This window comes from Labeo rohita, chromosome 25, assembly GCF_022985175.1.
Source record: "Labeo rohita strain BAU-BD-2019 chromosome 25, IGBB_LRoh.1.0, whole genome shotgun sequence".
In the NCBI taxonomy this organism is placed as follows: Eukaryota; Metazoa; Chordata; class Actinopteri; order Cypriniformes; family Cyprinidae; genus Labeo; species Labeo rohita.
This window is the reverse complement of record NC_066893.1, coordinates 5244742-5270802: the sequence shown is the minus strand read 5'-3', so window position 1 is coordinate 5270802 and position 26061 is coordinate 5244742. Positions and strand designations below refer to the sequence as shown.

Genomic DNA, 26061 nt, shown 5'->3' with positions numbered 1-26061 from the left:
CATTAAACATGAAAAAAATCCAATACTCTCTCACTCTTGTACTAATCTTTGTATTCATAATTATGAAAAATGCAGTGTACATTCAGTTACAGATAAGCAAAACAAAACAAAAAAGGGGCTATAGCAAATTATGTTTACAGAAATGCTAATTAATATGTCCAGTACAGATTTAATTGGATATGGAAGAATAGGCAGCTGAAGCCTCTATAACATCTCTATGGTGGACTTCATTCATTCGTTTTTTCAATCATGCTCTTAATTTCCAACGCATCATTTGCCACTTGCACAATATCAGCAAATGCCCTCAGAATCAGTACATCAATATCCTCCTGTGTATCAATTTCCTTGTGGTAGCTCTTCACAGGGAAGACTTGACTCAATGAGACACCCGTAAGTTCCGAGCATTTCTCCAACTAGAAAATAACACAGTCAATATTTGAAAGAATCTTTTGCAAAACATGTAATTTTTATGACTCACCGTTCAAGCCACATTTTTGGCCTGTCATGTGCCAAGTGTATGTGTGCACCCCTCACTATACAAGAAGAGAAGCTAAACTTTTAAAACAGAAAAGTAGTACAGAAAAAGAATAGACAGGACATTTTGACATGATATAAATATAATTACCTTTTCTTGTATTTTCTTGCTCTTGTAGATATTCCTTAAGTTTTCTTTTACCAGTGGACATGCTTCATCCACCCTTGTCATGACGACTGCTTGAGGAATTTCTGTTGAAAGTCACCATCAATACAAAAAGGTTTAATTATTGTGTGATATTGCTGACATGACTTTTTGTTGTTACTCTTTGTAATGATGTATATACATACAGGGATGGAAGTTATCATGTATCTCTTGGAACAGTTATCATGAGTTATCATGTATCTCTTGGTCATTAAAGGAGAACTCCAGAACTAGTGTTGCACGATATACTGGTACTTAAAAAGTATCGCAATACCCTGCTTTTAAAACCGGTACCTTTCTCTTGCGGAAAACTATCGTCATATAATGAAGAGCCTACAGTCTTCACAGCAGCCCGTCAAAATAAAAGTTCGGTTTAACTTGACAAGCAAAAATATATTAATATACTACTTAATGTAAAGATAGTACTAAATCCGAAATCCAAAATCCAAAGATAATCCAACAATGACATGAACAGGCTTGAATTCTGCAGCTAGAGCCGCCACCTAAGGAGGCATTGGCGCGAACTCATGGACAGACGAGGCCTCTGGTGCAGACTCGTGGATAGACGAGGCCTCTGGAGTGCAGTATGCAGCCCACACACACAGGATGGATACCACCATTATGGGCAGTGCAGCAGAGGGTGGCAGGACCTCTAAGATGCCTGGGCTCCAGAAGGGTGGCCAAGACAGGTGCAGACTCTGGAAGGGCGGCCTTGATATCTGCGGGCCCTGGAGCGGCAGGCATGGCGTGAGCGGGCCCTGGAGTGGCAGGCATGGCGTGAACACTCTTTGGTGTGGTAGGGACTGTGGGATTGGATGGTTCCTCATCTGCAACCCCCACAGTAAAAGGTGAACCCGCCAGCAACAAAGCAAAGTCAATGTATTGCTCTAGAGTCCAGTGTATGTTTCCTCCAGGTAACTGGGAATGTATGGGTTCATTAAGATTCACTCGAAAAACGTCCTTAAAGGCCACATCATTAAAAGCAACAAGCTGACACAGTCCACAAAAATCCTCCACAAACTCCTCTATGGCCCGGTCGCCTTGACAAAGACAGAGGAGACGAGATACTGCTGGGTTCATGATAGCGGTCGTGTATTCTGTAACAATAATCCAACTGAAGTGGCGAGTTGTGATGAACCCAAGTGCAGTTTTATTTAAATCCAGGCGTGAACATCCAAAATCAAAACATAATCCAACAATGACTTGATGACAGACTCACCAACAGCAGGTTTACACTTCAATACACGACAAGGCATGATGGGAACAAGAGGGCTACTTATACCAAACAAAGGGGTCACATGACACAAACCAATGAGAACATGACACGACTTAAACAACCAATCAGAACATGACACATCGAACAGGATGCACGTCCACGATGCTACAAATTAGTAATAGGTCGTTCTTGAACGATTTGTTCATTTTGAACGAATCTTTAATGTGACTCGGGAAGAACGAGTCGTCTCAGGGAGTGATTCGTTCAGTTGTGCATGCGCAACATCCTATTAGGTTCTGTACTGGAATTAGTTCACCTGTTTCGAGTCTTTGGGTTTTTCGAGTCGTTCGTCCATCTTATGGGGCTGTCACGTGATGAACGAACGACTCAAACCCGAAAACTTGTCAGATAAGAGGTCAGGTGAGCTAATCATAGACTAAAGACCCAGGTAAACAATGAATTAATCTTTTCTGTTTCTTGTAGCATTATTATAGTTTTGTCTTGTTTGTAGTGTGATCAGCGTTTGTGTAAGCAGTAGATGTGTTAGGGAAGTAACACGTAACATTTTAATCATATTTTGCTAAAATGAACAAAATGACTCAAAAAAAAGATTTGTTCATTTTGCTGAACGAGACTCAAAGGTCTGAGTCGGTAAAATGATCCAAACTTCCCATCACCACTACGAATCGTGTAAGTTCATCGTCTGTGTACTGAGTATGGCGAATCTTATTTTCTCCTACAACTTGAGAGGAGGACATCGTTGTACCTTTTTGTTTGTAAACAGCGTTTACAAACTTGCTTGCACTTTCTTAGTCTTTGCACATTTGCTTTGTAAACACTGGGTCTGTAGTTCCGCCTACATTCCATGTGACCTTACGACGTGATTCAATAGTTTGTAGTGTCGTGAACGCACATCCCAGAGCCTGTGCTACACAAGCTTTTGTACTTAAATAGTATTAAAAAAATTATTTTCTGAAAAAAATAATTTTCTCGGCTGGGATCATTTAGAGCCTTTGAAGCTGCATTTAAACTACAATTTGGAAGTTCAAAATCGGGGCACCAATGAAGTTCATTATATGGCGAAAAATCCTGAAATTCTTTCCTCAAAAACCATAATTTCTTCACTACTGAGGACAGAAAGACATGAACATCTTGGATGGCAAGGGGGTGAGTAAATTATTTGTGAATTGTTCTTCTGGAAGTGGACTTCTGCTTTAAGTAACAATAATGATATTTCTGCCATTGGCGTGGACAATTTACTGTGATAAAGGTAATAAACATTATTTCTGGCATTTTATTTAATTTACTGTATACTCACCTAGTTCATTGGCCTTATTTCTAATATATTTCATCTTCTCAATCACTGCCTCATTCATACGTGATATGCTGTCACCTGCCAGGACAAAGACTAGGCAGTATGTCTGATCCTGTAGGGTTGGATTACTTCTGTAGCCCTCATCTTGAGAAGAAATAGGACATGATGGATTGAACTGAATTTAAAGAAATGAAAGATAAAAATAAGAGAGATGATAAAGATGATCTTATGCCATATCCTATTAAGTGATTCAAACAAATGATGAACTAAAACTGCATTGTTGAAATAACATTTATTAGACGGTTTACATGTAAAGGAATAGGTCTCACTTTGTATCTTTCCTTTATGCAGCCCTCCATGGCTTTGACAATGTCCTTTGGATGTACACCATGTAAATCTTCAGACTCCAAGCCCATGGTGTCACTTAAGACAAAAGGCAAAATTTGTCCAGATTGTCCATTTCTTATGTAATAGGTTTTGTACTGTAAGATAAAAAGCATCAACGTGACAAGTAAATATATCTTTCACCATTTCAATGCATTTAAAGTGAACTCGCACAGAGTGCCGATAGGGTTTCTGGGTCCCCTGGATAGTAAATTGCAGGGGTTTCCAAACTAGGTCTTCGAGCTGCAACCCTAATTAAACACACTTGAACCAGCTAATCAACCAGTCTTACTAGTCTATTTTACTAGGTGTGGAGGTATTCAAGAACTTTTATTTTGAAAGGTTTCTTTTTAAGGAAAATGCCGGGAAGAGGGAAGGAGGTGTTACGAGCTCGTGCAAAAGAGAGAGCGGAGAGACAACGAAGTGAAAAAGTTCTCAAAAGTTTCATGTCACGTCTTTGATTTCTCCTCGCGTCATTAGTGCCGCGGCGTAGACGTGAATGGCTTTTTGAACTCTTTGACACTTGTGAAGATATTTTACGTCTAATTAGGGCATTTAGTTATTGCCCCAGCCATAATTTTTCCTTCTGTATTTCATAGTTTATTTTAGGACGCTTTGCAGTATGCTTGAAAGACTTTGGAATTCTTTTTTTTGACGGACACTTGCATATAGACTTGTGAACAAAAAATTGAGTTTGCACGAGTAAATGGATCTGCACTACAGTGTTTTGTTTTTTTGAGGTGTATGGGACATGCAATTTTCTTAAAGTTAGTCAAGTAATTATTTGCTGTAATCAAGTCTTTGTGATTTTCACCAACCTGTTTCACACCAGTTACAAAGCTACTTCCACTTTTTCTTTCTTCAGCTTGGATCCTTGAAGAGATTTGTTAGAGTGTTTCTTATCACTGGCCAAAACATCCAGATCTCCAAAGAGTGGGTTTGATATTACTTTTGCTTGTCGGTCAACAAATTCCACCGACTGTACGAACTTGGCTTTTTTCCAACTGTGCTCCTCATACTCGTAGGCGTGGGCCCTCCATCTTTCATGCAATTTGTAGGGCAGTTTTGAGATAATAATCGTCGTGTTGGTAGGATTATCTAACTCATCCATGTATTCAATGTCTTCCATGACATTGCGACGAGTTACCAAGAACAAGGAGAAAACACTTAATGACTTTCCATCCTCTTGACTTTATTTCAGGCCATTTGAATGCCTTTTGCACCAAAGCTGTTGCAATTTTTAGCTCATTTCCAAACCTTTCATGTAACAGTTTCATTGCTTCTGCATAACCACGATGATCAGGCATATGCTGGCAGCTCTTCACAAGATCTTTAGGCTCTCCTCTAGTATATTGCTCAAGAAAGTATAACTTATCAGTATTCCTATCAGTTCTGGATTCAACAGCATGTTCAAACGCTTTCATAAAAGACCCGAACTCAAGAGGGTCTCCATGAAACAAAGGAACATCACACTGTGGTAAAGAAGACTGCCTTTGACTCTTCGCAAGCATTTCTGTGATATCTGTCTGACGTTGCATCACTCTCTGAAACTCTACTGTATCAATATTATGGCATGAAGACTCATTGTCTTGGGTAGACTGTTTCTTTAAAGTACTTGTCTTCTTAGGTCTGACACTTATGGGCACACTTGAATGGACTGCCTCACAACGTGATAACATTTTGCCATACTTTGATGATACACTGTACTCATCATGTTCATAATGCTCTAATTTGGGAACATCGGCACCACTCGATTTGGTGACCACACTCTGACTTGCGTAATGTTGTCGTTCTTCACAATCCTGATACACTATTATTTTAGCATCGGACATTGCAAGAGCTGTTTTGATTTCCAGCTTTTCCATTTCAGCCTTTAACTGTGCTTCCTTCATTTCTAATGCCTGCCGTTCTTTTAAGGCTGCTGCTTTAGCCAACAAAGCTGCTCTGTCAGCTTCTTCCTGAGCTGAGGATGCTGTAGACGTTGAGGACCTTTTGGATACAGACGTCACTCCACTTCCAGACTTATTAGAAGCGAGTGTCTTAGACGCCACCATTGACACACTGTCCACTGGCGAAACTTCTTTGTGACATATTTGAGACATCTTAATACTGTTCTTAGTTTCCTCAATCCACAGCTCCACTTTTTCCATGTATTTTTTGCAGCATAGCAATTTAGGCTGATACCAGATGTCCTGATCAGGCTCACGATCTTCCTCTTTTAAGTACAACAAGACTGCAGCATTGCTTTCAACAAATTCTTCAAACAGCCTTTTGTAGTTCTTACAATACTTAGTTTCAACATCATTACGGAGTAAGCTTTTGACTTTGCATGTATGGAACATGCAATTTTCTTACAGTTAGTCCACAAGTTCTCACGCGTATCTTTCTTATTGAACTTGTTTACTCACGACTCAGAAGTCCATGAATTCCTTTTGTTCTTCGTTTATTTTCAACATCAAATGTTCAACACTTTTTACAGTCTTCCTGCATAAATCCACTTGGGTTACAACAATTTGCTCTATCTTGACGAACTGTGATTCCAGTTATGAATGTTTCTGATTACGGTCAAAACTTGCGCATCTTAATAACTTCTCACGTGCATCAATAATCTTGCAACTACGCAATTACGGAATGACATCACTAGACATGCGCAGTAAAAAACTAATATGAACTGAAAAATATACAGCATAATACAACACAAATTATAATAATCATAAATGAATGTTTAAATAATGAATTATAAAATATGGCTCATACATAAGGGGACAGCTTTGGCTACTGAAAACATTTGCAGAGATATATATTTTTTTTTTGTTTCTACTGAACATTCTTCTGTTTTTGTTTGAAGGAAAAAACTTTCTGTTTTGAAACATAGATTGCACCTGTCACAGCCCTACTCTGGAGTTGTGGATCTCACTCAGGCATGTGAACTGACCTGGCATGGAATGTAACATCTAAAATGTACTTTTGTGTGAACTGAACACCATTTGAACGTCAGAGCTGATTCAGAACTATCAGAGCTGTTGTTGTTTTACTATTTTTGTTTAAATACTATTGCAGAAAGAATAGAGACTGAACAAAAGTTTAAAACTGAACAAAGCTTTATTTCTTTTTGCTTGTACTTTTTGTTTACTGTGGTGAAACCATAAGATAAGTGAAACAAGAGTTTACCACATTACTATTGCTATCTGGTGTGACCACCATTTGCCTCACGCAGTGCAACACATCTCCTTCGCATAGAGTTGATCTGGTTGTTGACTGTGGCCTGTGGAATGTTGGTCCACTCCTTTTCAATGGCTGTGCGAAGTTGCTGGATTTTGGCAGGAACTGGAACACGTTGTCATATACGCCGATCCAGAGCCCCACCGCCACCATGGGCCACTCGATCCACAATGTTGACATCAGCAAACCGCTCACCCACACGACGCCATACACTATCTGCCATCTGCCCTGTACAGTGAAAACCGGGATTCATCCGTGAAGAGAACACCTCTCCAAAGTGCCAGATGCTACTGAATGTGAGCATTTGCCCACTCAAGTCGGTTATAACGAAATTTATAATTTTTATTTTTAGAAAAAAATGACAGATCATTTCGCTAGATCTTCCTCGGCTGGGATCGTTTAGAGCCCCCATTTAAACTACATTTTGGAAGTTCAAAATCGGGGCACCAATGAAGTCCATTATATGGAGAAAAATCCTGAAATTCTTTCCTCAAAAACCATAATTTCTTTACGACTGAAAACAGAAAGACATGAACATCTTGGATGACAAGGGGGTGAGTAAATTATTTGTAAATTGTTGTTCTGGAAGTAGAGTTCTCCTTTAAATGGCGAATTCGGAAATAAACACTTTAGTATATTCGGCAGGCGACAAAAACAAAACAACAACAACAACAATATTAAAAATAAAATATATAGGGCAGCGGGCCAAACTGACTGCCAGGTCACCGGGAATTCTCCCCGTGCTCCCGATGGCCAGCCGCCCCTGCTCTCCCATTACACAGACTGTGGCATGTCACTCTGAACTGCAATACCCATCATCCATTCCACTGATTACACACACAGCTGCAACCAATCAAGCAAACTTAGCCATGGACTTCCTCTTTCAGATCTCATAGTATTGTTGCATTTATTTCCAATGCTAACACATTAAAATTTAATATAATGTAAAGGAAACAGCACTGAGCTTCGCTTCGTTTAAAACAGATACTGAAGCAGTCACATGGTTTTCAGGTGAATGAAGCTTCGCCAGTCTGTTGGATTACCCGTTTTCCTCGCCCCCTGGATTACGTTACCATTGTTTGACCCACACCTGTCTCTGGATTACTCTTTTGTCTTGCCTGAATTATACCTGTTGTTGTTGTCGACCTCTGCCTGTTTTATGACCACGCCTTTTAATAAAGCTTTGCGTATGGATCTGCACGCCTTCTCCTTTAACTCCGTAACAGTTACTCTTAAAGGTGCTTGCATTACAATGCTTGCATTCAAGATGAATCAGTCATTAGTAAAACCAACTGTCATTCAATAATCGTGGTTCACCAATCTTAAAATGCTTGTAAACTTAAACCATATAATTTTGGAAACCCCTTAGATTTAATGCATTAAATTACTACTCACACATGATTAGAAATTCATGTACTTACTAATTTTGTGAACGTTCTGCTGTCAGATGTTTTGTTAATAAGGGCTTCATTTGTGATTCTTCTTTGGAAAACACTATTGACTGAGTTGATGAAGCTGGACTTTCCTGCTCCAATTGCTCCAATTACCAGGATCCTCACATATTTAGTATTTGGATCACTCAGCTTAAGCTCTTTCAGTTTTTTCTCCAAAAGCTCATTTTCTCTGTTAAAAAACATAACAGACCAACAAATGCAGCACAATGTAGGGTTCAACAATAAGAACTGCCCAATGATCAAAGGCCAGCGTGGCAAACACACATTATCACTGGCCTGATTAGAACTGAGATACATTGTTACAAACATAATCATCTGCATGCAATTTCAGGTCCAGCCCATTTAAAATTTCAAGTGATTTAAAACCATCTAAATGCAGGAAGGTGTGAAAGAGAGTTCAAAGTCAAATGAAGCAGAACTTTCCATATGGGGTAATAAAATTTGTGAGGACCCTTACCAAAAAAAAGTATGCTCCAAGTTTATTTTATTAAGTATACTTAGGTGAAGTTCAAGTATATTTTTAAGTACACTTTATGTAGTAAGTATACAAATATCATTGCACTAGTAGTATACTTGCATGTGTACTATTTCAATACTCACTGGGACCCAATCAAAAAATAATCTTTTGAACAAAAAGCTTAAAAAGACTATGAGTTGGATCCAGAATGATAATCAAAACGTATATGGAGTCAATCAATGCCCCAAATCTTGACAGTCATTATCATACCTCTTCATGTGTCTGCATTTTATTCCATAACGTTACACAGTTTTATGTCAGATGATAGTGTTTGATTACATGTGGAAGCATCTGTTGTTTCGGTTTCTTTCTTTTTTTTTTTTTTTTTTTTTTTTTGGAAATTCTGTACAGAAGATGTGTAATTGCGCCCCTACCATATAACAATGAAAACATGGATTCTCTGAGCACAAGTATAGCTCAAATATATTCAGACTTTTTCTAAGTATAAGTCAGGTATACTTAAATGCCATTTTAGGTATATTCCTGAGAAGTACATAAAACACATTTCTGAGAAGCACATAAAAAGTAGACTTTAAGTATACTATAGTTTTTCTTTTAGTTTAAAAAAGTATACTAATAGCAACTATTAGTTAACTTCTTTTTCATAAGGGGAGGGCTAAATCCTGTGACGAAGTGATCTGCCAAAACCCTGAGTTGGCATAAAATTTCACCACTTTAGCTTATTTATATGTTCCAGTTCCTGTTTCACTTAGGCAAAGTGGAATGCAATGGTACATTGACAGTGAAAAGGGCTTGGCATCTGGCTTTAGAGATATCTCATATGCTTGCATTTTTCCAAGACCCTCCAATAATTCAGGGAACTGTCTTTTAACTTACTCACTGTCTTTTAATTCTCACTATAATCCCTAGAACAAGGATTGCTGGCCTCCCTAGTAGAGCCATTTTCAGTCTTAAAGGGGTCCTATTATGTTTTTTCACTTTTTGAATTTAGTCAGTGTGTGGTGTGTATCTTTGGGCATAAAAAAGATCTACAAAGTTACAAATCTCAAAGTCCACTCCAAAAGAAGATATTTCATTTTTAAAAAATCCCTTATCAGTTTGCAGTAAAGTTCATAAGTTCCCTGTGTCTTGCGTGTGTTTTCCTATTCTACGACATAACATATTGGCGAAGAGGATGCCATGGAATTTAAGTCAACCTACACCATTTCTACAAAATGTGGGAGAGCCGCCGATGCCATTTAAGACATGGATTCGTGTTTTTGAAAACTATGTCTTGGCCATGGACAAAGCGCTCTGCTAATCCATTACCTGGGGGCAGAAGGCCAGAGACTATTTTACATGCTTACTGTTGCAGATGATAAATACGACACAGCATTACAAGCTATCCGCACATTTTTCGAGCCAAAAGTGAATGTGGTAGCTGAACGGTACAGATTTCGCCAGCGAGGACAACGTCATGGTGAAACTACGGATCAATATGTTGCAGCACTTAAGGAGTTAGCGGCTACATGTGAATTCGGGTCCATGGAGGAAGAAATGATCCGGGATCAACTTGTTGAAAAAACAAATTCAACCCGTATACGGGAACATTTACTATTAGAAGTGGATCTTACTTTAAACAAGGCTGCATCATCGCCGGTCAAATAGAAACTGCAGTGGCCGGGGCAAAAGTGATGAGCAAACAAGCAGACGGCACAGTACAAGTTATCCAGCAATCACAATATCAGCACAGCTAACTCAGCCACGAAACAGGGAAGAATGCGCAGACATTACAAGGAGCAGCCGTGCCGCCGCACACACCCACGTCTCAAGGGAAAACATGCTACAGGTGTGGTTCTAAGCAGCATACTGCTAACTTCCAAAAATGCCCTGCTAAAGAAGCTATCTGCAATGCATGTTAGAAGAGAGGGCATTTCGCTAAAGTGTGCCGTGGACACAAACACGTAAGTGAGATTTCAATTCCTGATGTGACTGTGCTTACTGTAGAAAGCCCTCCTCGCGACACAAGCAAGATAATGTGTATTGTTCAATGTAAATTTAATGCTGGATACAGGCTCAGTGGTATCAATTCTTCCAATGTCATTGTGCACTCAGTATTTTCCTACTGCCACTCTTATGGAAGCAAAGCTGAATTTAGTTATGGTGAACATACCATTTCAGTAATGGGCTGCTTGGAAGCTGAGGTCATGTTAGATGATTGGCGTGCTACAGCAGAACTGTTCGTTGTAAACACTGACACTGCGATGTTAGGCCGAGATTTGTTTGCAGCCTTAGAACTGCAGCTGTTAGACGGCCGTATTGTTACATCGCCATGCTGCCCAATAAATTCAGCTGACACTACTATGAAACCTGAGAAACTGGGTTGTGCACAAGGATTCACACACCTAGTCAAGGTCCGTGCTGATGTGAAACCAGTATAGCAAAAATTGTGCCGGCTTCTATTTGCAATCCGCAAGGATGTTTCACAGGAATTGAAGCAGCTCGTTCAGCAGGATGTGATTGAACCCACTGAATCATCTTAATGGGTCTCGCCAATCGTGGTAACAAAAAAAAAGATGGGAAAATACAACTTTCTGTGGATTTGCATATTGTTTCAGGAAAGACATCTGAGGAACACAACAGGAACTTGGACGCAACACTTCAGCGTCTGGAAGCAACTGGACTTAAGTTGAACTTTGACAAATGCCAGATCAGACAGACGGAGCTGTCATTCTTAGGACACACAATATAAGCTAAGGGACTCCAGCCAGATGTATCTCATGTCCAGGCAGTTTCGCATACACCACCACCAAAGGATATCACACAGCTTACATTCTTTCCTTGGGCTCACAGCATGGTATTCAAAGTTTATACCTGGCGCAGACAAGTTTTGAGCGGGTGAAAGATCTCATAATTAATAGCCCTGCACTTACACTCTTTGACCCTGAGCTACACACTATCATCACAACGGATGCTTCTAATCATGGCTTGGGTGCTGTTCTAACCCAAATGCACCCGGATGGGTCTGAAAAGACTGTTGCTTTTGCGCCACGTACATTGACACAAGCAGAATTCAAGCATTCCACAATAGAGAAGGAAGCATTAGGATGTGTGTGGGCAACGGAAAAATGGAGAATGTACCTGTGGGGGTGACGTTTTACGTTGCGCACAGACCACAGCCCCCTCACAACACTGCTCACCTCAAAGGGACACGGACGGGCAGGACTTCGGATTGCTCGGTGATCAGCTAGATTGATGATGTTTCACTATGACATCCAGTACAAACCTGGACGTGAGAATGTTGCAGCTGATTGCAGCGGTCCTGTGCTAGAGGATGATGTGGAGGTGGTTGCGCTTACTTCAACCCTTACGGCCATATCAGCTGATGAATTCAGGACAGCTGGTGCTGCCTGTCCAATATATTACGTGATAACTACGTGATCTACTGATGACCAAATGGCTGAAATCTCCTAAAGACCTAGGCCCTGAACTTTTGCCATATTACAGAATCCAACATGAATTTTCTCTCCAGGATGAGGTGTAGTAAGAGGCACACACGGACTTGTAATACCAGAGACTTGTAATACCTTGCGTGCGCAGTTCATTGCCTTGGCTCACGATACTCACCAAGGCACAGTTCGGACCAAGCAAAGACTCAGAGAACTGCACTGGTATCCAGGTATGGATGCCCAAGTTGAGACAGCCATCAAATCGTGCATTACATGTCAATCTCATGCCAAAACAGCAGTCGTCCGCACACCGCCACTCCAGCCTGTACCCCTTCCCAATGGTGCATGGGATAAACTTGCTATCGACATTGTGGGGCCTTTTGATATGGCTCCAACAGACTGTCGTTTTGCTGTGACTTTAGTGGACTACTTTAGTAAGTGGCCAGAGATCGCTTTCATGCCTCAGATAACTTCTTTAGCGGTCATTCAGTTTCTGTCTATGATTTTCAGCCGTGAAGGTGACCCACAAGAACTTGTCTCAGACCACGGCTCTCAATTCATGTCACATGAGTTTGAGATGTTTCTGCGAAACCGAGGCATTGTGCATCGAACCTCTTTTGTGTACTATCCTCGTGCTAATGGAGAAGTTGAACAGTTTAACCATACTCTGAAGCACACTTTACTAACTGCTTCCCTGGAGGGCAAGGGATGGAAGGAATTCACAAGGAAATTCTTACAAGTCTACCGCTCTACACCTCATTCGACTACTCAATGTGCACCTGCTGAACTGCTACATGCAAGACAGATGCGTACTAAACTTCACATCTCAGGATTACAGATACCGCAACATCTTCATCCACCAAAAATGCAAAACATTGTGGATCGAGTGAAATGTGCAGCAAAGATCCAAAACATACACTGATTGCAAACGTGGAGTAAAGGAAGTGTCATTCCAACAAGGATTTTTTGTCCGAGTGAAGCGGCCAGGTATTCTTCCTAATTTGAAATCTGCATTTTCCAAACCATTGAAGGTTCTGGGAAACATTGGGCCTTACACTTACACCTCTGTCTCTTCTGGACAGGAAGAGAGTAGGATACAGGAGATGGCTAACTTTGATTATGACTGTACAATGCAACCTGTGTCAGTGGCTCAGCCTGAAAGACAGGTTAGGGTGAGACGAGCACCAGCGTGGACTCTGGACTATGTGATGAACTAACATTTTTCATTGTTGTCACGAAATTGTATTTTACGTGGGAAGGTGATGTTCTATAATGCATATAGAGTAAAGTGATGTTCTATAGGAAATGTTATGCATTTGTTGAATCAAGGGAGATTTTAAAGTCATGTTTGACATGTTGGTACTATTTAGTTGAAACATTGGTACTACAATGCAATGTGTTGTAATCCCTACAAAAAATGTGTTGTTGCACCAAATGAGTGGAAGTATAATTGTTTAAAATAGAGTGAGATGTGGTGAGATGTAGAGTGAATAGAGTGAGATGTGGTGTCGCCATCTGTCCTGTGGGTGGCACTAGTGGGATGTTTGAGTAATCTAAGGGTGGCGAAAGAGAGAACAGTTTGCAGTAAAGAATGAGTTCATAAGTTACCTGTGTTTTGTGTGTGTTTTCCTATTCTACGACATAACATCTTGACTTATAAAAAGTCTAAATATATTTGAGCAATATTGTTCAACATTGCTATATGGTAGGGGGCACTATTACACATATTCTGTACAGAATTTCCAAAACACAAGTGAAGAAGAAACCAAACCAACAGATGCTTCCACATGTTTTTAACACAATCATCAGTCAAAAAACAGCATCAAAACTATAACGTTATGGAATAAAATGTGACCCATGAAGAGGTAATAATGACTGTCAAGCTTTGGGATGTTCGACTCCATCTATGATTTTGATTATCACTCTGAATCCAATTTTTCATCTTTTTGTTCAAAATATCATTTATTTCTTTTTTATTATTATTCATGAAACTTGCCAACATTTAAGTGTTTATTAAAAAAATGTATAAAGTTAGAATAAGCTGTTCTTTCTTTTGATGTTTTGTATGTTCAGATATTCATATAACAAAATATATACAATTTTATAATAGGGACATAATAGTATACTTAAAGTATGATGTAAAGTTCACTTAAAGAAAACTTACGAGTATACTTGCAATATAAAACTACAAAACTAGTAGATTACTGAGACTATACTTCAGAGTGTACTAAAAATGCTACAAGTATTTAATTAGTAAACTATCAGTATACCTACGAGTTCACTTTTAGTATAGTTGCAGTACAAACTAAAACAGATAAAACTAGTTGTGTACTCAAAGTTTACTACTGTTATACTTAAAGTATACTTAAATGTATACTTCTATATACTAGAAAGTGGGCCAATTTAGCCCCAAGGAGTATTAAAATACAAGTATACTACTAGTACACTGACATTTGTATACTTACTACATAAAGTATACTTATGTTGTGTGAGGAAAAAAAACAGACTTGGCATATACGGATGGGATTAAAAAGTCTGTGCAACACAAATTTCTGTATCGTCCCCCTGTAAAACTAGTCCAATCCGAATAGAGCTTTAAGATCACATAAATATCTTGGGCTGTGGATTTACTTTTTGTTTTCTGTAATTATCGAAGTTTTCATTCTTGAACCGCTCTTCTGAAATCACAGATACATCTGCTCTGCATCCACTTTAAACATCTGAATCATTCACTTTTTTTTTTATCAGCCAAGGGGCATCATTCTGCGCTTTACTGACAGTGCCAAAAAGTGCTATATCACTCTCATGTTCATCATGAGTCATATTTATCTCACTTATGCCTCTGGACCTGCAAGTTTTGCATAATGCAATTTTTTCCTGCAAAGCTTACAGTATTCCTCTTTCGCTGGGCAGTGAAATTTGCTTTGAGATGGAGTTTTCCCCACATATTTAAATTCTTGTACACTAACAGAAATATGAACTTGAAAAGACTAAGTTTTATTAATTCATTTTGTACTTCAAAACACTATGATTTTAAAATACAATATTAATAGAATATTATCTAGATTAAGTATTTGATAAAAATGCTTTTTGCTCAAAATGCAGCTTTTTTTATGAAACCTACCTACATTCAAGTGTTGATTAAAAAAAAAGCTTGAAGCTGGAATAAAACACTTTTTTTTAAAAGAGAGTCTGTTCTTTATTTTGATCTATCGCATGTACAGATATTTATAAATCAAAATATTCTGGGGGCCATGAAACTTTAGTGAAATTCATCAAAAATTCTGGCAATGGCTGGCAAAAAAAAAAAAAAAAAAAAAAAAAAAAAACAACACTGGCAAGAAAAGGTTAAGGGCCTACACTCTTAAAAATAAAGGTGTTTTAAAACGTTCTTCAAGCGATGCCATTGCCATTGAAGAACCATTTTTGGCTCTACAAAAATGCATTACTTTCTTACCTTTTTGTAATCTGAAGAACCTTCTTTCGCCACAAAGCACCTTTAGTGAAACAGGAAGGTTCTTCTTTATGGAACCATTAAGACAAAAAAGGTTCTTCTATGGCATTGTGAAGCACCTTTATTTTTAAGAGTGTATATGGTTTAGTTCCAGAGATATTGGAATCTCAATATGGCTCAGGAGTAAACTGTTAAATTGTACACGTTCAGAAGTCAAAAACCAAATGTGGGTCACTTTGCATGCAGATACATTATGTCTTGTAAAGAGGGATGTTAAAAAAAAGGTTAAAACTGTAAATGTATCTTGTTTTCCTCTAGCAAAACAATTGCTAGAACCCACCTGTCCGAGTGCCATAAATATTCTTTTTCCAAAGTTTGCATGTTTGTAACTTAAAAAGTATTGAAGATATTAGATTTTAGGTCTTAACAAACTTTCCTTTTGGCGTCTTCATTTTTAATGGCCTATAAGCCAGGGACCACTGGTTGAGTTGACACAGAATGACCTGACTGGCTTTTAACTACTCTCGCAGTTTTTGTTTTTTTGCCAGCTCACTTTGGCATATGTGTATGACAGCCTTCTCTAAAGTGAGATTATGATCCATCTGAAGTTGTTCTGACAGTCTTTAATCTCTCAGTCCAACCACTAATCTGTCCTGAACCATTTCACTATATAACTGTCCATACCTGCAGTGCTTTGCTAGACAGTGTAAATTATCTGCAGACTCTCCTGCTTCTCTTTGTGGCTTTGCATGATATAGAATGTTCATTCAGTCTCTCCATGAAAGTATTATATTCACTGAGCTGTTCTGAAGTGAGACATAATGATGTGAGGATGTCCTCTATCTCATCACACATTGTATAAATAAGTGTATTGGTTCTCTTCTGGCTATAACTCAAGTCTAGATGCAACTCTAAATCTTTCAAACCTTTTTCTCAACTTTCGGCATTTGGGTTTTGAGAAGTCCAACTTTTGTGGTGGTGGTGGTATTTGAAACTGATCCATTTTCTCTAAGTATACAGCTCTTTCCTCTGCACATGATGAATAGTGATTGACCAATAATGATTTTTTTTTATTATTTGCATGTTTATATGCCTGATAACCGATGTGCAGAACTGATATTTATTTACTGTTATAAAGTAGAAGAAAGTCCATACTTCACTTTGATTTTTCCTGCTTTCAGTCATCTTAAAAAAAGTGTTGAAAACTAGCAGTCTTTCATGTTAAATTTTAATCTTCGTATTACAACAATAAAAACATTTTATTTATAAAAAGCATCAGCTGCAACACTAATAAGCAAAATGAAAGCGACTTCACAAGACTAATGATGAGCATATAGATAACAGAGAGAATTAAATTCAGTGTTTTATTTCCAACATGCGCTCATTCATGGCTGTATTATTTGATTCATGCAAAGTTACGTCTTTATTGGGACAGGACTTGACGGTTTATCTAGTGATTCATTGAGTTTGTCTCTATTTCTTAGAGCCAAGCTGCATAAACTAGCTACATATCAGGCATTTATGTAACACATCTAATATGTGCATCAATGGCTGTTACGTTAAATAAAGTTATTTAAATAAAGATAAATAAAGATATTACAAAACCGATAACCGATTATGGTAAAATGCTTAAATATCAGGAAAAAATATTGGTAAATCAATATATTGGTCGATCTCTAATGATGAGTAATCACTTGTTTCCAAAATCTCACATTAAATAACATACGTCTTCTACGTACCACTTATGGCAAAAGGGCTTTCTATGATCCTCCTACACCATTCTCATGCAAACATGTTGCATTAGCATGGCTATTCGTACAAGGTTTATGTTAAAACAAGCCAGGTGAGATGGTCATAAAGACATGCAACTTTATTCCCTCAGACTTCTCACTCCAATTCAGTTAAGGCCAATTCAGTTTCCATTAGCTCATGAATTAAAGAATTTAAATTCATCCAACCAAACAATCTACACCATATTTGGTATGCAAACAACTTTGCCTTTAGTGTCTTTTTTTTCCACTTACCCCCAGGGAGTATTCCTCCAAGGTGTGTCATATTCATTGTGTTCATCTGCCAAAGATATGAAGTGATTTAGAAATCAATACAATTCATGGAAAAGGCAATTTATGAAAATATAATGTGTGGTCATGCATGTCTCCAGTGAGTTTTTGTGTGCATGTGTACCTGGTATTTATCACGTTATGGGGACCAAATGTCCCCACAAGGATATTAATACCAGTCAATTTTGACCTTGTGGAGACATTTTTTTAGGTCCCCATGAGGAAACAGGCTTATAAATCATGCAGAATGATTTTTTTGAGAAAGTGAAAGTGTGCACAGTCTCCTATGACAGGTAGGTTTAGGTGTAGGGCGATAGAATATACAGTTTGTATAGTATAAAAACCATTACGCTTATGCAATGTCCCCATAAAAACATGGAAAAACAATGTGTATGTGTGTGTGTGTGTTTTTTGTTTTGTTTGTTTTGTTTTCCATTGAATCTGCATATGAACATATACAGTCATGTGAAAAAGTTCGGACACCCTATTAAATTTCATGGTTTTCTGTGTCACGACATAATAAAAAATTATCTGGTCCTTGGCAGGTCTTAAAATTTGGAAAATAAATCATCACATGACATATCACACTGTGTCATTATTTATTTAAGAAAAATACAGCCAAGAGGGAAAGGCCATGTGTGACAAAGTTAGGACACCTTATGAGTCAATTGCCTGTAGCAGCAATAACTTGAAGCATTCATTTTCTGTGTGACTTTATCAGTCTCTCACATCAGTCTGGAGGAACTTGGACGACTCTTCTTTACAACATTGCTCCAGTTTATTGAGGTTTGTGGGCATTTGCTTATGCACAGTTCTCACTACAGCATTTGAGTCAGGATGAGCTCTGGACTTGGACTGGGCTGTTGCAGCACCTTGATTCTTTTCTTTTCAGCCATTCTGTTGTAGATTTGATGGTGTGCTTGGGATCATTGTCCTGTTGCATGACCCAATTTTGGCCCAACATTAGATGTTGGACAAATGCCTTTACATTTGACTCTAGAATACTTTGATATACAGAGGAGTTCATGGCCAATGACTGTGAGGTGCCCAGGTCCTGTGGCTACAAAACAAGCCCAAAATGATCAGCCCTCCTCCAGCATGTTTGTCTTTTGGTATGAGGTGTTTGTGCTGATATGCTCTTTAGGTTTTCACCAATCTTGGCGCTGTGCATTATGGCCAAACATCTCCACGTCAGTCTCGTCTGTTCAAAGGACATTATTCTAGAAGACTTGTTTTGTTCAGATGCAACTTTGCAGACCTAAACTGTGCTGCATTGTTTTTTTATATATAGAAGATGCTTTCTTCTGCCAAGCCTTCCAAACATGCCATTTTTGTCCCATATTTTTCTAATGATATTGTCATGAACTTTATCATTTAACATGTTAACTGAGGCCTGTAGAGTCTGAGGTGTAGTTCCTGGGTTGTCTGCCATTTCTCTGAGCTTTACACGGTCTGATCTTGCAGTGAATTTTCTGGGACGTCCACTCCTGAAAGGAGAGGTGTCTGTTTGCTGATGATCAGTTAATCAAAGGTATTTGATTAGCAGTGCTTGACTGTTATTTACCCTCTTAATTCCAATGTTAACAGTAAGGGTATCCTAACTTTGTCACACATGGTTTTCCATTTTGGCTTTATTTTTGTTCAGTAAATAATGACACGGTGCAATCTGTTGTTCATCTGAGGTTTTATTTTCGAAATTTTAAGAGTGGCCAAGGACCAGTTTTGTTTTAATGATGTCCTGATACGGAAAACCATGGAATTCAGTAGGGTGTCCTAACTTTTTCACATGACTGTACTTTCAATACACATATTACAAACATACAAGTCACTTCTTTTGGACACAGATTATGGTTATTACCCAAACATTATAGAGAAATGGAGATACTTAAGGCCTCTACTTAAGGCAGTCTAACACAGAATTAAAATAATGTAGGCCTATATGTTTCACAAACAAAATGAAACATGTAGGCCCTATATGATATGAATGAGGTGAATGGGTGATTTTTTTTCAAAATTAAAGACAACTTTATAAAGATTATCATGATGAACAAAACATAAGCATTTTAGAAACGCATTTAAACGCGTGACTGAAACGTGTGTTACAACTAACCCTGCATTCGTTTGTGCCCTGCGCTTCCCTAAGCCTCATGATTAAGTCATCTTATCGCAATACTCTTTTCACAACAAAGAATGTTTTGCTCATTTTATTTAAAAAGTAATTCATTGCAGACCAAGGCTGCTTTAAAAACAATAGTTAAAAATTCACACAATTTAAAGAATGGAAGAACAACAAACAAGTAATGTGTGTGTGTAGGCTACCCTCAAACTTGTACATGTCCTACTTATGCTATCTAAGATCTAATTGATAATAAAAAATAGAGGATTCTTATGTATTCTTAGCTATCTGTGAAACACACCGACAGAGGCTGCTCCCACGATAGTTGATTGAGTGGCCGTCTTACCTTAGACCCGCCTAATGAGCTGTAACAGTCCAGTCGTCCAATCGTTTTTGCTCCCATTTTTCATGAGCTGAACTCAAAGATCTAAGACTTTTTCTATGTACACAAAAGGCCTATTTCTCTCAAATATTGTTCACAAATCTGTCTAAATTGGTGTTAGTGAGCACTTTTCCTTTACCGAGATAATCCATCCACCTCACAGGTGTGGCAGATCAAGATGCTGATTAGACAGCATGATTATTGCACAGGTGTGCCTTAGGCTGGCCACAATAACAGGCCACTCTAAAATGTGCAGTTTTACTGTATTGGGGGTTCCGGGGGGGTCCGAAAACCAGTCAGTATCTGGTGTGACCACCATTTGCCTCATGCAGTGCAACACATCTCCTTCGCATAGAGTTGATCAGGTTGTTGATTGTGGCCTGTGGAATGTTGGTCCACTCCTCTTCAATGGCTGTGCGAAGTTGCTGGATATTGGTAGGAATTGGAACACACTGTCGTATACGCCGATCCAGAGCATCCCAAACATGTTCAAGTATGCTGGCCATGCAAGAACTGGAATGTTTTCAGCTTCCAGGAATTGTGTACAGATCCTTACAACATGGGGCCGTGCATTATCATGCTGCAACATGAGGTGATGGTCGTGGATGAATGGCACAACAATGGGCCTCAGGATCTTGTCACGTTATCTCTGTGCATTCAAAATACCATCAATAAAATGCACCTATGTTTCTTGTCCATAACATATGCCTGCCTATACTATAACCCCACCGCCACCATAGGCCACTCGATCCACAATGCTGACATCAGCAAACCGCTCACCCACACGGCGCCATACACACTGTCTGCCATCTGCCCTGTACAGTGAAAACCGGGATTCATCCGTGAAGAGAACACCTCTCCAAAGTGCCAGATGCCATCGAATGTGAGCATTTGTCCACTCAAGTCAGTTACGATGACAAACTGCAGTCAGGTCGAGAAACCGATGAGGACGACAAGCATGCAGATGAGCTTCCTGAATTTTTTTGGTTATGCAAACCAATTGTTGCAGCAGCTGTCCGGGTGGCTGGTCTCAGACGATCTTGGAGGTGAAGATGCTGCATGTGGAGGTCCTGGGCTGGTGTGGTTACACGTGGTCTGCGGTTGTGAGGCCGGTTGGATGTACTGCCAAATTCTCTGAAACACCTTTGGAAACGGCTTATGGTAGAGAAATGAACATTCAATTCATGGTCAACAGCTCTGGTGGACATTCCTGCAGTCAGCATGCCAATTGCATGCTCCCTCAAAACTTGCGCATCTGTGGCATTGTGCTGTGTGATAAAACTGCACATTTTTGAGTGACCTTTTATTGTGGCCAGCCTAAGGCACACCTGTGCAATAATCATGCTGTCTAATCAGCATTTTGGTATGCTACACCTGTGAGGTGGATGGATTATCTCGGCAAAGGAGAAGTGCTCACTAACAAAGATTCAGACAGATTTGTGAACAATATTTGAGAGAAACAGGCCTTTTGTGTACATAGAAAAAATATTTAGAATTTAGGTCAGTGTATATAGTCATATTTGCATTTATTTTCTCATCCAAATTTTCTTGACAAGAATTGCCTTTATTTAAACAGAACGTTTTTATAACCACATCAAAAAAGAGATGCACACTCCTACTTTGCCTCAGCGCCAGGCACTAGTCAAACGATCGCAGAAATGGAACAGGTGACAAGGACAAGGGGCATGCATTGTCATAGTTATGTTGTCAATTAAGTCATGAAAAGAAAATTAAAGCTTCCTTAAAAATGTGCATGCATATAATTATTTGTTATTTATGAGTTACATTTAAGAACATGTCTCTGAAATGCAGTGGTTTTCAAAACTGTCCTGAAGCACCCCAACACTGTCTCCCTCATCTAACACACCTGATTTAACACGTCAGCTCGTTCGTAAATAATTTAAGACCTGAAGTGGGTCCGAAAAGGTGAAGATTTGTGAAAAAATACGATGCACGTCAAATCCACATCATGTTTAGCAGTGGTAGCTCTTAAAGTAATATTAGCCAAAATAACATAACCCAACTGCTGTGATGTCTGTTAATCAAAGAACAAAAGAAAAAAAGAGAAAAACAATAACCTTTGTAGCTTTAAGGATTCATCTGTATTTAAATTTAGTGTGGTTCCTACTTGCTGAAGGGCACAGGTAAATATATTTATTTTAATGGGTTTATGTGAAGATTGTTTTAAGTTCACTTAAATTAAAAGTTGGCATTTTAACATCTAATAAATTTTACAATTGATAGCTCTCAATTATATTGTAATGTTAAAAGGTTATAGTCAATGGTTAAGTAAATAAATAAAATCCGTAGTACTGGTATCAGTGATACTCACCTTCAGTCAAAAAAGATGCCATTAAACCAATAAAAAAATAAAAAAAACAAAACAAAAAACATTCATTTAAGGATTGAATGTAAAGTTATTGCAATATGAAAGTATACTTAACTTTAATATTAGGTGGGTTTTTTTATTGATTTTTAGCACTAACATGGACTTGAGTGTTTTAAGATGATGAAAACAAATAAAAAGCTAAGTAAATAAAATATATAGTATGACTTGTTCTAGTGAACAAGGCAGACAAACCCATTTATGTCACAGATACAATCTAAGATAAAATTAGCTGAAATTGTGAATAGTATTTATGAAGAAAATCTTGCATAATTTTAGATATTTAATTTAAGTAGTTCAATTTTGCTCTGTCTTAAATTTCAGCGTGACAAAACTCACCTTGTGATGGGACTTCTGTTGATTGTGATTTTCCCATTTTATCTTCCTGTTTTTTCTTTGTATTCCCAGCAAATAATGAAGTCTGTATAACAAAACACCAAAATTATATAACTTCAAACAGAAAGAAACAGGAACTAAGGAACTGCTATGAATGTGTTCTTGTGTTTGTGTGACAGTACTCGTCAGAGGCTGTATTTATACCTCTAGACACTGTTTTTTTTTTTTCCCCACAAACACTGTAAATGCATCAAACATAAAATGTTGTCCAATTTACAGGTCACACAATGGGGTGTGTTAAACATTACATTCTTAACTTAAGAATATTAATTATAATATTCTTCTATCATAGATTATTGTCATATGCCTCAACTAAGACTGTTAAATATCCTTTGTTGCAGTGGGGAAAAATAGCCTTTGGTCAGATGTCACAAAAAAGTTGAAGTGAACCAGTTTGGTAAGATTTTTCCAATCTTATCAACAGTTCCTATAGCTATGACGCACATGCAGGTTTGCAGGTGCATTTTAAGATGGATAACATGAAAGTCATGTTTGTTGATGTCATAGCAGAGAATTGTACAGGGGACTGTAATCATCTTTGTGGGTTGTATGCGATTTATTCAAGCCTGAAAAGGTTGAGTTCACTCTGGTTATATTCATAACAATGTATTTATATGAATTCCACATATTCTCAAAGGTTTTTACATGGAAGTTGTCTTTGATGATTTTTTTCACCAGGTCAGACAAACACATTAGTCATCTTAAGGTTTACACAAAATAACCTTTAGCACCGCCCATGTATATACGATTATAAAAAATATTTCTGCGTCTGTTTTTAGGCACCGGCACACCCTGGCACACCCGTGGCTATGCCCCTACCTGAAGGGTTAGCAATAGGGTGACCAGACGTCTCGTTTTTCCCAGGAGTCACAATTCGTTGTCTATTAACTTAAAGTTATTGAAGGTGGGATAGGCAGAATAGTGCTGCTAGAAGTGCTCTCTCTGGCTCACACTCCATTTCTTCAGTTTTCATACAGCGCATGATCAGTTCTCAATTCTCAAATACACACAAAGTAGTCCAAATGTCCATCGTGTTGAGTATGGCTTAAGTGAACGTAAACAGGTGGGTGAAAACTGAATGTGTCAGTTTTACATGCCTTCCATCTTAAAGGGACAGTATTCCTAATGAAATACCTCTGTGTCATTAATGTTAACCAAAAACAAACAAACAAAAAAAGATGTTAAATAAATGTACACATGTTAAGTAAAGTAATTTGTATCTCCACCCAGAAATGTGGCCCAGATTAGTATTTGTTCACCGTTCCAAAATTGGCCCATATGTTTTTAGCCAGAACTGAACCAAACCAGAGCCATAACTCCACCTATCATGAACCAAGTAATACATTTTTATGTGGCCCATATATGGACCTTGTAATGATGGGTCAACAGAGTCGGGATCCATTTGCAGCGTTTAATAGAAAGCAGGGTCAGACAGGCAGAGTCGGTACACAATACAACAGAGCCAAACGGAGGCTAGACAATACTCAGAGTTGGTAAACAGGCGATGGGTCAGGGCAGGCAGAGTAAAGCAGAGACTGAGTAAACAATAGTCCGTAAACAAGGCGAGGAGTTCAGAAAGGCAGGCAGCAGAGTTCAGACAACGATAAGGCAGTCCAGAGTCAATCCACAACAATCCAACACAGAAGTAAACGCTCAGTAATGCTAGCCGGGGCAAAACAAGACTTCGCAAAGGTGATGTGGAACCCGGAAGTATTTATAGGAGAGGAACAGGAAGTGATAGTCCATGGGGTCAGAGTCAGGTACGGGGTTATGGGAAATGGAGTGAAAACTAGAATTCCGGTGATGATGACCTCTGGTGGCGATCGGGGGGAACCACAGAGGTCGGGATTGTTACAGACCTTATGTTTCATTTTAGTAAGGCTGAGTTATGTTAAGACCTCACTGCCCTAATGTGGCCCATATGCGGCTGACTGTATATGTAAAATTCGTATTAACTAGAAAGTAAATCACACACTTAACAACAAAAATGTAAATAAAATAATTTACTTTTGTCAATGCGCTTAACAGTTACTCAGAATTGAGTTAGAAAAGTTCTTATAAATATATAACATATATATGCTATAAGGTTATACTTTCCTCCTGGGCATACAGCATTTGACTTGAAATACAAAAATTATTTAAATTTTCTAAGTATTTTCTCAACATTGCATCAAGTACTGATGAACGACGGAGTTTTGGCTCTGGTTTGATTCAAGTCTGGCTAAAAATATAAGGGCCAATTTCGGTCCAGTGAACAAATATTAATCTGGGTGTAATGAGGACTCGTAGGAAGCGTATAAGATCCAAGTGCGAGCTTTAATAACCGCTTGGTAGAGTCCGCAAGAGCAAAACAATACTTCGCAACTTCCTGTTTGGTAATGGCCTCCTTTTATTGCCACCAAACAGGAAGTTACCAATGAAGCAGCAGAGGGAGCAGCAACAGTCAGTCAGTGGGTGAGGGCTCCCTCTGCTGGCATGGCGTTACACTGGGCCACACTTTATCTGTAGATTACGGCCAGATCTGGGGCAAAGGAAATTTGTTAACTGGGACAACAACAAAAACAACAAAAAAATAAACAAACAAGACTACGAAACATTTTGTAGATTACTACATGTAAGATGATTTTTCTAATGGCTTTGCCTGACGTCAAGACAGCCTGTATGTTTTACCACACCACAGAGCAGTGAAAAACACTGAACACATGAAAAATGCTTTAAAAACGTTTTCACAAATCAATCTCTATCTAAAATAAGTGATTTTGCATTAACCCGGATTGCGTGATTATTGGAATCTGTCGGAGGGCTACGCAAACACCACGTTCAACAAAGTAAAATGAACTTGACGCTTTTCTCAACTAAACAAATAGCTAAAAATTTTATAATTACAAATGCTGACACATAATCCTGAATATTTAAATAAAATTACTTTAAAATGCCAAAATATCACTTACCTGAAGCACTTGTGTGATGGAAAATCTGGCATCTGAAAATCTGACGGAATACTGCAATAAGTTTAGTAAACCACCCTTATTACTCAAACATTTTATTTATATTTTTATTTGTTTTATTTTATTTTTTTCATTATTATATC

General features: G+C 38.4%; 1 protein-coding gene across 1 annotated transcript; it reads right to left on the bottom strand.

Moving 5' to 3' along the window:
• Positions 1-132: 132 nt before the first annotated feature.
• On the bottom strand, positions 133-23063 carry LOC127156956 (interferon-induced protein 44-like). Its single transcript, XM_051100133.1, has 7 exons — positions 22914-23063; positions 17655-17700; positions 8238-8439; positions 3540-3692; positions 3214-3385; positions 626-726; positions 133-413 (listed from the first exon to the last, which is right to left on the bottom strand). Exons 1-7 carry the CDS (start codon positions 22948-22950, stop codon positions 228-230), a joined length of 897 nt encoding a protein of 298 aa, XP_050956090.1. The 5' UTR covers positions 22951-23063; the 3' UTR covers positions 133-227.
• Between the last annotated feature and the right edge of the window lie 2998 nt (positions 23064-26061).

What these genes read in the sequence shown, in the direction of transcription:
- LOC127156956 (XM_051100133.1), bottom strand. Translation starts at nt 22,950, where the DNA reads ATGGGAAAATCACAATCAACAGAAGTCCCATCACAAG. An exon ending in GCATAAAGGAAAGATACAAA is followed by an intron (nt 3,386 to 3,539) that starts GTGAGACCTATT and finishes CTTTAAATTCAG; the next exon opens with TTCAATCCATCATGTCCTAT. An exon ending in GCAAGAAAATACAAGAAAAG is followed by an intron (nt 414 to 625) that starts GTAATTATATTT and finishes GTTATTTTCTAG; the next exon opens with TTGGAGAAATGCTCGGAACT.